This window comes from Pistacia vera, unplaced genomic scaffold, assembly GCF_008641045.1.
Source record: "Pistacia vera cultivar Batoury unplaced genomic scaffold, PisVer_v2 Contig78, whole genome shotgun sequence".
Lineage (NCBI taxonomy): Eukaryota > Viridiplantae > Streptophyta > Magnoliopsida > Sapindales > Anacardiaceae > Pistacia > Pistacia vera.
Genome location: NW_022196645.1, coordinates 2593750 through 2606975, shown reverse-complemented (window position 1 = coordinate 2606975; position 13226 = coordinate 2593750). Strand labels below are relative to the sequence as shown.

Here is a 13226-nt window from a genome sequence, read left to right as displayed (position 1 = left end):
ATGCTTCTGCTGTCGGAAGCCTGATGTATGCTCAGGTCTGTACAGGGCCTGACATTACATTTGTTGTTGGAATGTTGGGACGATATCAAAGTAATCCAGGTTTAGACCACTGGAGAGCTGCAAAGAAAGTGATGAGGTACTTTTAAGGAACCAAAAACTATATGCTTATGTATAGACAGACAGACAATCTGGAAGTAATCAGTTATTCAGATTCAGACTTTGCTGGTTGTGTTGATTCACGTAAATCAACATCAGGATATGTTTTCATAATGGCTGGTGAAGCTGTATCTTGGAGAAGTGTAAAGCAGTCCTTGACTGCTACTTCCACTATAGAAGCTGAGTTCGTTTCTTGTTTTTAGGCTACTTCACATGGTGTATGGTTAAAGAGTTTCATATCTAGGCTTAAAATTATGGATTCCATTTCTAAACCATTGAGAATATAATGCGATAATTCAGCTGCTGTCTTTATGACTAAGAACAATAAAAGTCAAAGTTGAAGTAAACACATTGACATTAAGTACTTAGCCATAAGAGAGCATATTAAGGAAAAAAAAGTGGTCATTGAGCACATAAGTACTGAATTGATGATTGTTGATCCTTTGACCAAAGGCATGCCACCATTGAAATTCAAGGATCATGTAGAAGAAATGAGACTTCATTCCACTATGTAATTGTGTATATAATGTTTGAATAAAACTCTTATTTATTGTGATGTTTTCTCATATTCATGTGCACCTTAATTTCTTTTGAGAAAATTCATCTATAGGACTAAGAATAAACATAGGGTTTATTCATTAAGTAAGGTTGTCATATATAAAGTAAACTTGAGAAATCAAATGCATTGTAATACATGGAAGATAATACTCGTTTTATTTTGAGGATTTGCCGTCATGATTCGTGTACTTGTTTCTTAATGAAATAATGGTTAAAAATGTAGACCAAGTGGGAGAATGTAAAACTTACGTTACTCATGTAACGTAAATAACGTTTTGATTTTCATCAGTTTTAAAGTTGATGGTCTACATTTGTTATTCAGTTTTCAAATGCTTCAGTTTTCAAACATTTGGAATTTATGGCAACCATTAAGCAATGCCATTAAAAGCTTGATGGAAGCTTAGCTATGTCTATTATTTTGGTCTCTAAGCTCAAGAACTCAATTATATACTGAAAAATACACCATAATATTAGAGTGTCTTGAGAGCTTAGAAGAGCCAAAATACAGCTGCGTGAGTTTGTTTCAATGGTTGGAGGTAATTATTGATTCTTAGTTTATAATTTAAGAATATTATATTTTTTGTATTTCTGTTTAGATTGCAGATAAGTTTTCTTACAAATCATGCATTCTTTATTGTCATAGTGTATGTTAGCAGAACACTTATTGCTTATGCTAATCTGCAATGCTTAGTTAAGTGTCATAACAATTCTCTCAAGATAGATTTCGTTAAAAACCCACTGGGTAGAATCTATATTTAAAATTAGCTTGGGAAGGAGCCTAAAGGTTAATAATCATCAATCAATCTCATAATTAATAGATGTAGGATCCTAACCTTTCACTACGGTTTCGAAGCCGATGCACATGGCGACCCATTTTCCTAGCTAGGTTACTTCGCTTGCTCATAGGTAGCAACCCTCCCCAAATCGTCCTGTCCGCTACGAGGGCCTGTTCCACGTGGTTGCTGGCATAACTCCATCCACCAATTTTCAAATGGTTATATTCAAACCACGTTTTTCTTAAATCCAAATGGAATCATGCTCCAATTTACAATGGCTATTAATTCCTTACCCTCATGAGAGTTTTAAGTTATCAAATTTCAAGAGTCTATGAAACCAAAATGAACAGTAAAACAGGAGAAAAGAATAAAGAAAAGGAAAATTATATTGATGCTAGAGAACTTATATATATAACACGTGGGCATTACATTGCCTCTTTTATCGCAGCAAATAGTCCTTTCTTATGACATTGAAATACATAGAAAGGAAAAGCAAATAGACCAGGAGAATTATAACACATAAAAAGCTCTCCTTATCTTCATACTTTTTAATTACTACTTACATAGACTTTCTCTTAAACAGGGTTTGTCTTTGAACAAATCCCTTTTATAACTCTCAAGAAAGCTTTCTTCTCACACCGTGTAATGCTGCTGAATCGTTTCGATGTCCAGCCCCTTCAGCTTCACAACTGACTCCACGTGACCCTTGAGCGTGTGCAGCTCCCGAAGCCTACAAACACAAAGCGAAAACGTTGTTGATTCTCTCATGATTTGCTTTGAAAAGAATAAACTTATCTAGAAAGGATTGGTTCATAGGAACATTAATTTCATTGGTGTTGTACCTTGCAACTTCAGCGCGTCTTTTAGCCTGCTCTGCAATCTCAGACAGCTCTCTGTAGTTACCCTTTTCAGGGAAGAGATTAGTGGGTTCTGGTGGGTGAAGTCCATGGAGGGTTCTTTGAGCAATAGCCCATTGAGCTTCCCTTTCTCCCTTTCCATAATCTTTCTTGGTAGTGAAGGCAGTCTGTTACTTGGAAAACAAGTAACAATGGTCATTAAACTATAGAAACATTTCTGGTTTTGAAAATTACCAATGTCCAAGACAAAAATCCGAAAAAAATACCTTGTTCTCGAGCAAGTTGCTCCAGGCCTTCCCGGCCAAGAGGTAACGGATGGCAAACTTCATAAAGTCAAGTGGTATATAGAAGATAACACTATAAATCCAGACGACGCCAGCCCATCCCCAACCAAAACCTTTAATTCTAGCAAAACCCCAATCCGCATATACAGCTATCAGAGTTGCTACCTGAAAACAGATCAAAGTGATTAGGCATTTGGGGAACCGGAAGATGTGTTCTAAAAAAAGTATATATAAGGTAGAAATTCTTACCAATTGCGCAATCACAAAAGCACACATCAGTAGAAGTCCAGGGCGTTCAGCATAGGACCAGCTGCGCGAGCGAGTCACAAAAATTAAAGCCTGGCTCACAATACTCACTTGTAGATACAATGCAGCCATCATTTGATTATCGTCACCACTTATATCTCTCACCCCAAATGTGTCCTGCATTTGTGAGGAAAGAAGTTGCCAGTTGAATCAAATTGAAAAGTCAGTTTTGAATATTTCATTGAAAGAATGTGATATCAAATCGAAACATCGTCTCTCTTACCGGGAAGAAATGAGTATCATGCATAGCCCAGAAGAATATAACAGTCATCAATGCCAAATAACTTCCGAAACAAATTCCGGTAGCAAAAATCTCCTTGAGTCTCCAGCTATCTGGCATAGGAGATGGCTTCACCCTATCCTTTGAGATTGTCATAATTGTGCCTAAAGGATGTAAAAATCAGGGTCTCGAAACTCGAAAGATCATGCTTTGGAAGAGCATAAAATAACAGAAAGAATGTAAAGATATTTAAGACTTACCATCATTTAGAATGGCAATAATCAAAACCATGAACGGAGAAAAGTCAAACTTCCATATCAAAGCAATAAACAGGAAACCAAACTGCAGAATAAGAGAAAAAATTGAAAAATCAATATGCCTTGTTTTTTTATTTGACGAAGTCTGTATAACTAAACCACCACCATGTACTTACCACAATACGAATTGTGATTGAGACTGCATAGATCTGCAAAAATAACAAAAGAAGGAAACCAAATAAGCGAAGACTCATGAACATAATTTAGAAGAAAAGAAGAGAGAATCTGACTGTGTAATTCTTCATCCTCTGGAAAATCGCTCTGCTAGTCAGCACAGCATGGACAATAACACTCAATCCGGGCTCTGTGAGTACGATATCAGAAGCCCCTCTTGCAGCATCAGTAGCATCAGCAACAGCAATACCAATATCGGCCTTCTTCAGCGCAGGAGCGTCATTGACACCATCTCCAGTCATTCCACAAATGTGCTTCATCTCCTGCAACTTCCTCACAATTTCATATTTGTGCTCTGGAAACACGCCAGCGAACCCATCAGCAGTCTCAATCAACTCTTCAACAGGAAGGGCGGCTATGTTTGAATCCTTTTCTTGGCCAAGTAAAGAAGCCGAAGGGTACATGTTTGTTCCCATCCCAAGTCTTCGGCCAGTCTCCTTAGCAATTGCAAGTTGATCACCTGAACATCGTCAACAAATCGAGTGAACATCGATAGAAAGAAGTTAATAACAGATTTCGCAGGATGTATAAAAGAATAACGTCTTACCAGTAATCATCTTGACATTCACGCCGAGATTAAGAGCCTGGCGGATGGTTTCACCACTATCATGCCTTGGAGGATCAAAGAGTGGCAGCAAACCGACGAATTGCCATGGTGCTCCAGGACTTTCTTTCCTTTTCTCTGGCACTTCCTGCAACCAAGAAGACAAGGTGTTGAGCAGTTCCCATTTTCAAAGGCGCAAATTAATGAAGTAATGACTGACATATGTTGCTAAATTGACACCTGTCTTGCTACAGCTAATGACCGAAGCCCACGTTCAGCAAACTTATCAATAATAGCATGCGCTTTCTTTCTAACATCTTCTCTGGCATTGCAAAGGTTCAAGATCTGCTCAGGGGCACCTTTGCTTGCTCTATGCCAGTTGCCATCAGAGTCAATATATGTCAGAGCAGTCCTCTTGTCCACAGGATTGAATGGAAAGAAATGCACCTCTCTAACATTGGCCCGAGCCTCCTTCGGATCAGCAAGCATTCCAACAATGGCACAATCAATGGCATCTTGATTTTCAATTCTAGAAGCCCTGGCTGCAAGCAGGAGCACATGATCTTTTTCCACGCCCTTTGCGAACACCTCAACCAAGTTTCTGTCAACACTGAGCTTGTTGAGAGTCAGTGTCCCTGTCTTGTCACTACATAGCACATCCATACCGGCCATTTCTTCGATGGCAGTCATACGCTTGGTGATGGCGCCTTGCTGAGCCAGCTTGTGAGAACCAATAGCCATTGTCACAGACAAAACTGTAGGCATAGCAATTGGAATGCCCCCAATCAAGAGTACCAATAGATTGTCAATTCCATTTCTATACTTGCGGTGTTGAATTGGATACATGACGATGATCTCAACCACCATCCCAATCGCAATCGAACAAATACAGAAGTTTCCAATGGCAGTAAGCACCTTCTGAAAGTGACCAACTTGGTTGGTACTGTCCACAAGATGTGCAGCCTTTCCGAAAAAGGTGTGAACACCGGTTGCAATAACCACAGCCTCGATTTCACCTTGTTTGCAGGTTGAACCAGAGAAAATTTCATCCCCAGGATTCTTGGTCACAGGAAGTGATTCTCCAGTGAGTGCAGATTGATCCACCTTCAACGGATCACCCTCAAGAAGACGCGCATCAGCAGGGATGATATCTCCCAATTTAATGCTGATAATATCTCCTGGAACCAGAACCGCAGCCTCTTGTTCACTCCATTTTCCATCTCTAAGAACCTGAACACCATTTTAAAAAAATAAAAAATAAAAAATAAAATCAGTAACAAACTCTATGCACATAAAAAATAGTTATTGCAGCAAAATAGTTAACTTTCGAACCTTAGTTTTAGGGGCGAGACCAGCCATGAGAGCGGCAGCAGCATTACCAGCATTGTTTTCTTCTATGAAACTGATGGTGGAGTTGATGACCAGCAAGCAAACAATACCAACAAAGTCTTGCCAATCCGGGGGCTGGCCGCTGCCATTAGCCAACGCAATGGCCATTATAGCAGCGGCTTCCATAACCCATGAGAGCGGATTCCACATGAACCCCAAAAACTTGAGAATTTTGCTTTCCTTTTTTTCTTCTAGTTTGTTGGGGCCAAATATTTGAATTCTGTTGTTCCCCTCCTCGGAGGATAAACCTTCCCGGGTACATTTCAACTGTTCAAACACTTCGTCGATCGGAATTTTCTCCTGCAAACCAATTAATTATCAGGAAACCCACATTTATTTATGTCATTTTTGTGATACTACAATTTTTATGATAATTCTTTCTCCTTTAAACTGTCAAATTCATTTACTCTTATCTTCAACACGTTACTTATCATAATTTTATGTTGGTAGCCGAATAAAAGAATTAAGTAATTTCTATAATTTCATTTCAAGATTTTTGTATACCCACAAGAGAATAAAAAATATTTCTATTCAGATGATAAATGTCTGTTCCTTATTGTGCGATACTAATATGATGAATATTCCTAATCCAGAATATAGATTAGTATCGTTAGTTAACACTAAAAAATATATATATTTTTATAAGTTAATAATTTGTTCTAAATTTTTTAAAAATACGGACATAAATTAAATAACTCGTGAAACAGTTGACTTGTGACTCGTGCCTATAAACAGTTCACCTGGTAAGATTTAATGTGGGAGTCAAAACTGAGATGGGTATGTTTGGATGGTGAGAAAAAGTTGAAGAAACATTGAAAAAGTGAATATAGAAAGGGAAAGAAGCAAACGTTTAGTGGGTATCGTCTCTTTGAAACAAAGGTAACATTTTTACTCGACTATGTGACTAAGACAAGAAAATAAAAACACAGAGTTGAATCAAAAAGATGAAAGTTCATACCAAATCAACAGTCTCGTTCTTGATCCCGTCAAGAGTGATAGCTGACTTGTCACCCATTTCTTAAAACTGAAGGCACCTGAACAACAAATAACAACGACGAGTAAAGTGAATATTTCAATGGAACGAAATAGAAAGAGTGGATGACATTGAATGAAGGAGAGTTTCTAAATCACAAAAAGGCAAAGGCAAAAGCAAAGGTGAGAGATGTGGAGGTAGCATTTAGGTTCACAGCAATGGTGTTTATATACAGAATGAGTTAGGCAAATTTTTCTGACCAGGTCGTTTAATCTCTCACCGAGTGGGACCTGGCCTGTAAGTGTAATGTTTATGTAAATTAGTTGTGTTGATTAATGATGATGATGATGATGGTGGCCATGATAATAATCAATGATTTCTTGAGGATTTAACCTTCCTCATCTCATGGCGTCCTGTCAAGAAGCTGCATGCTACTTCTTTAGTCTTGCCTATGTAGGCAAAACTTATTTTTGTTTGTTTCTTAGAATCTGTACCCAACACAAATCAAATTCTGAAAAATAATTGACTAAAAATGAATATAAAATATCTAAGCATGCATTATTTATGATAGCAAAGAATTTAAAACTCCCTTAATCTATCTTCACCTTCTTTATGGAAATGTTTGGGAGAGTATTACTATTAATTAATGATGATTACTAAATTTTATTGTAACTTTAAGTCGATATAATAGATAGGAAAATATCTTGGGGTGTGTCTCTTAATTTATTTTTGGCATAAATAATCAATAACAATGAACTTATGTTTCAATGATTGAAATATGCTAATCAATATATCACATTTATAGTGTACAATTTATTGCATTACATCATACGACCAAATTTACAACATAATATATAAGTTGAATTTTAGTTGTAATATACGACTTGTTTTACGTGTCTACTTACTCTCTCTTGATGCTCGTTTTCTTTTAACCATTCTTTAATTATATATATTTTTTTAATAAAATTTAAGTAAAGAAGTAGACGAAGGTGATGTGTGTTAGAAATAAGGTAATAAAATACGCAGCGGATAATTTTCTTCTTTAAAAATTAACAAAAAAATAGAATCCAAACTCATGATGTTAGATAAAAATTAAATTTAGCTAAATTAATTACCTCTTGTAGATTGAATCACGCCTAGAGAAGCCTTAAAATCACGCAAAAAGAAGCTTCAACCAACCGGTCTTCTTTTCTCACAAGGAATTCCTTTTCTATTAAATCTTTTATTCACACTCAAATATATCTCAATAAGATATATTTGTATTGGAGACTAATTAGAATCCTTTTTCCCCTCAGATATGTAAAAAAATTATTTTTCTATTTTAATTAAAGACAAATTCCTCAAAGAAAATATCTAATTAAAATAAACTTATTTAATATCCAAGATAATATGAATTAATATCTCATAATAAGATCCATAATTCAAATATATTTGTATTTAAAATACAAATATCCATTTTATTCGTTTTCACAAAATCTGAAGCTAACATTTATAAAATCAAAAGTCATTTTTTCCCATTTCTCAAATATTAGGTTCCGCGATGTTGGAGAATTTATGGATTATTAAAAAAAAAAAATCCACTAATATCTTATAAATTAAATACAAATAATTATATTATTCATCACCCACTTTTTAAGGTGTTATTTGGGTTTCTTGTTTCTTTATAAATTTACAATAATTCATTCTTATCTGCTTGCGTGAACGTGCACGCACAAGCCTTAAAAATTAAAATTGCTTATTATTAGATATTAAAAAATTTAAATTAAATGATGATGTCTGAGTTGAATTTTTTTCCATTATGAATCCCAATCAGGTTTGTATACTTACACTAAAACATGAAGTCATCAAATACAATAATAGAAATAAAATTAAATCAATAATTAAAAAAAAAAAAAAAGGAGACAGAACTAAAACTTGGTACAAATTTGACTTCATTTTCCATGGTTTAAAAAAAATTAGGTCATTGTGCTTTCACCATTGTCGTCATGATCACAAGTCTTAATCCCTCACATAATTACGTGGGTTTAGAAATTTTATTCATAGACTAGGGTTAATTTAGTTACCACACCAGTTCAATAATATTATTATATGCTTTTATATATTATTTAAATGAGTATCATACTACAATAGAAGTTCATCTAATTTCTAATGGTTCTTAATCAAGGATCGATAATAAATTACTATTTTGGTATCGGGAAATATGTACGTCCTAAAAACTTTATTGAATTATTGAAACTAAAACCAAACCAAATATTTTGTTTTCAAAAAAATAAACATTTTCGAGTTTTGGTTGTAATAATTTAATGGTTTTTAACCAAATAGTTTGGAAGTGAATGCGTGCAATATGAAAAAAAAAAAAAATGAAAAGATATTTTTTTCTTCTCTCAAAGCTTATAATTATACATTATAACATAGAAAAATGTATAGAAAAAGAGAATAGGAAAACCTCCCAAGAAAATTGGGGCATGCATTATTTTTTAATAAAAGGTCTTAGCTAACCTAATAAAAGCTGTTATTGGTAGTTAAAAAAAAAAAAAGCCAAATTAATTAGGATCACACAAGAAACACTTAACTTGACTAAACCTACACCTATATCTAAATTTTTATCAATTTCTTGTATCAATTTTCTAGAAAAAAAAAATTCTTATTGCAATTTTTGTCATTGAAAATGTAAATTCAGATTTTAAAATTATCAAAACATTCAAAAGAAAATAACTATATTGTATATAATATGATATAAATTGGCGTAAATCCGCATATCGTCTTGATTATCAACGGGAATCAGGATCAAGCCCGATGATATATCTGTCAATACAACAATGGGTCCCAACCCTAAAATCTATATATGAAAATAACAAACTGTGATTATCGACAATAACAATATAACTTTTAGCTCAACGGCAAACACACTTGATTATAAAAACTCCTGTAAAAAGTTTGATAATCTATCATAAAACTCGTTACCTTATAATAAAGTTCAATATAATTAACATTTGATTGTATGAATATGACATTCAATAATTAATAGTTTGAATTATTTCTGAATTGAAGAATATATAAAGATAATAACTAAGTTTGGTAGCCACCTTAAATGGTAGACAAAATTATATAAGCATCCAATTTATATTTATTATTGTATTTGGTGACAATAATATTATCAAAGAGTCAATTGCGGATACGCTGCTTCAGCCTAATTGTATGAAGTTAAATCTTGGACAATTCTTATTTAGGGAGATATTATATATTTAAGCTTCATACTCAAGTATGAATTTAATTAATTTCCCAAGTCTTGCATTTTATCTGAAGTTTGACCTAGATAATTGAGGCATGAAATTAATAAATAAATGCAGAAAGTGGCCAACTGATTATCTTGTTTTGACTTCATGTATGGCTGAATATGTTCAAATCCAACATCAATTTTGGTGAGGGACATTGAATTTAGCTTCCTTAATCATGTACTCAAACATATGTTCATTAGCATTAACTGAGGAACAGTTATCACCTAATTAATTAATTATATATGACTTTTGAGCCAGTAGATATATAGATTTGTGAGCAATGGAGGCGCATGGTGGCTGGAAGAATATTTCAATTGAAAGAGATATCAACTTTATTAATTTTTTATGTAAAGGTCAACTCTATGAGATATCAACTTTATTAATTAATCAATAATACAGAAGAAATTAAGCCACGTAATGGAAGTTTTGATCATAATGTTTATTAATTTTTATAAATTAAAAATTAATTAGACTCATTAATTTTCTATTGAAGACGATATATGGCAAAGCATGTTGATTCACCCTTGATGGAACCAACCGGCACGCCTCCTTTCTTAATCTTATTGTTATTAATTATTTGTAAATATCTTACAAGTTAAATTAATTAATGACATTTAAATATTTAATCAAGCTACTTCTTTTTAAGACTACCAACTACCAAGTATTGAAAAGGTTAATTTGTCTTACTTAGTATAATTTGTACTTATCCAGTAGTAAGGTGATTAAATTAAACAATTGCTTATAAAAATTATATTTTAATTAACAACAATGTTTTATTTACAATTGAGTTATACAAACAGATAAAAATTGTACAAATTTTATGTAAAATAACTATTTTATCATTTATTTTTTATCTGTTTGTATGATTTAGTTATACAATACAGTTATAAGGATAACATTGCTCATTACTTAATTTACTCAAACATACAAATCTTTGAAATGTAATGCTTGTTGTGACAAGACAAAATAATTAATACGGAACTAAAAGCATGCAATCTCTGCTAATTTTTTTAATTAATCCTCCAAATTCATGCTGGCAAAGTAATCTTAATTAACATCACCCAAGCCTCTATTATCGTTCTTCAACAGTATAATATTGCAAGTTGTTAATCTTGTAGATGTAACTGAGTTGACTATTTCTTAAAATTTAAGCAATTCTATTTTGACTCACCGACACTGACAAATTTATAAGTTCATACATATATAATTCAAGCTCATCGGGCCTCATGCATGAAGAACCAACATGACAACATGTGAGATAATTAATCGATTAATTGATTAATACAATATTATGAAATTAATCAAAGCTGTTCATGCACTCTCTATAGCTAAAATATTCACTTCACTTTGTGTTCAATTTTTGCCACCATTTTTACTTTATTGGCCCTATCAACTTCTCTAGGATAATTACATAAACCCTCTGAGGTTTAGTCAAACCTAAAAAAATCCCTCAAATACCAGTAATGATGTGAAACCCCTATCATCTATCAGACGTTATTAAATCTCGTTAAAGTTATTAGATGAAAAGTAAAACGATCATAACACACAAATGAAGGGTTTTAAAGTTTTGGCAAACCTTGGGGGGTTTAAAATAGTTTATCACTTTCTTTGTTATAAGTAGATATTTATGGTTAAGGGTAAAAGTGGTATTTAACCTCTGCAGCGATGTGAATTGCCAGTTCTGTTAACGTCTGACAAACGAGAGGAGGTTTTATATCATTATGGTACTTGAGGGGGTTTTAAGGTTTGACCAAACCTCACGGGGTTTAAAATAATTATCCCCAACTTCTCCTTGAAACACAAGGATATGTACCATGTGTTTATATATGTTTACTTCAATTATTATGGCAATGTCGGTCGATTAAGGTTCTAGTCTCCACCATAAAGGCCACTAAGGTTTGAAAAGAAAATTTTATGGGACCTTTGGGGGCGGAATGGTGTAGGGATTAAAAAGAAAAAAAGTTAAGTTTTGCAATAAAAAAAACTTAAGAAAAAAAAATTACAGGGCCTTTGGAGTCGAGATGAATCAAGTTATGAAGTTGTGGGTGCTTATAAGTATATATTAAAGAACAAGAATATGAGCTGAGAATAAGCCGAAATAGAATGTTTTGATTGAATTTTGTACCATGTTGAACAATGATATCATAAAAATTTCCACTTACAGAATTAAGGGAAATTATTAAATGAAAAGGCCCGTAGAATTTGACTACAAGGATAAAATAAAAGGCCACAAAAATCCATGAAAGAGGAAGATTACATTGGTTGAATTATAGCCACCATGAAAACCAGCAACTATCATTTCTTTGTATTCAACCTTTTTCTGTCCCGCCTTTTAAATTTTTCAGATAGTGTGATCTAAACTCATTATAGAGATTCTTGAATTAATGAGCATGGCTTGTTTCTTCAAATAATGGTCTCTCTTTAATGAAAAAGTTAATAAACCTAGCAAACTATTTGATAAATGAATCTTGAAAACGGTTTCCAAACATGATTTTGGTGTTTCCTAAATTCTAAATAGTGGCATTATTTGATTTTTTTAATTTGAAAACAATTTTTAAAAGCTAAAATATGATTCACAAATCTAAAGTTGTATTCAAAATATTCTAAAATTTGGAAACAAATTTGATACAATTTTCAAAAAAATCATAGAAAATGAGAAACCAATATTCTTTTCGTTTTATGATTTTATACTAAATTTTAAGATTACATCTAAAAACTATATTTGACAAAACATGTTTTAAAGAACGAGAATTATATTTGAATTCTGAATTAAGGCTCGCCTTGGAAATTATCATCTGAAAAAATAAAAAGAATTACCATTAAACCCTAAGTGAATGTATCCAACTTTTTCAATCTAACCTAAATGTGCTGTTAGATGTTGTGGTGTATTAGAGCTTTTTCTTCATCATGGAGATTCTTGAATGTGAGAATGAGCAATATGTATATTTTTCAAATTATTAATTTATTTGGTTCCTTTAGTGCATGCAAAAAGGCAAATTGAGTTTGAATGTTACATTTCATTGGTGAGTTGATGATTTAGAGAAAATAATTAATGGAAGGTCCACAAAGATATCCCATTACCAAATTGGCTTCGTAACTTGTAAGTTTGTTCTTGTTTTTTCCTCATTTAGGTAATAATTCATTGGCAACAAGTATAGGGATATCATATATGGTTTGGACTTCATATATATCTCGCTTTGTGCTTTATTACTTCTCTAATTAATTCATGAGTCAACTAATTCTTATAATTTGTAAACAGGAATGTCAATGGGGTGCATCGGGTCGGGTTAGATACTAAGATTTCCATGTCCATGCCTACTCTTTTATAAATACTTAAATCCGCCCTATTATTCATTCTCATATTTTGCTCAGTTGGTCACACCTATGCTAAACA

At 33.1% G+C, this 13226-nt stretch overlaps 1 protein-coding gene across 1 annotated transcript; it reads right to left on the bottom strand.

The window, feature by feature from the left end:
- Window positions 1-1873: 1873 nt before the first annotated feature.
- On the bottom strand, window positions 1874-6610 carry LOC116116545 (plasma membrane ATPase 4-like). Its single transcript, XM_031402603.1, has 12 exons — window positions 6540-6610; window positions 5525-5881; window positions 4433-5422; window positions 4196-4340; window positions 3705-4108; window positions 3591-3623; window positions 3418-3499; window positions 3161-3321; window positions 2881-3054; window positions 2614-2796; window positions 2333-2514; window positions 1874-2220 (listed from the first exon to the last, which is right to left on the bottom strand). The coding sequence occupies exons 1-12, from the start codon at window positions 6594-6596 to the stop codon at window positions 2124-2126; spliced, it is 2865 nt and encodes a 954-aa protein (XP_031258463.1). The 5' UTR covers window positions 6597-6610; the 3' UTR covers window positions 1874-2123.
- Between the last annotated feature and the right edge of the window lie 6616 nt (window positions 6611-13226).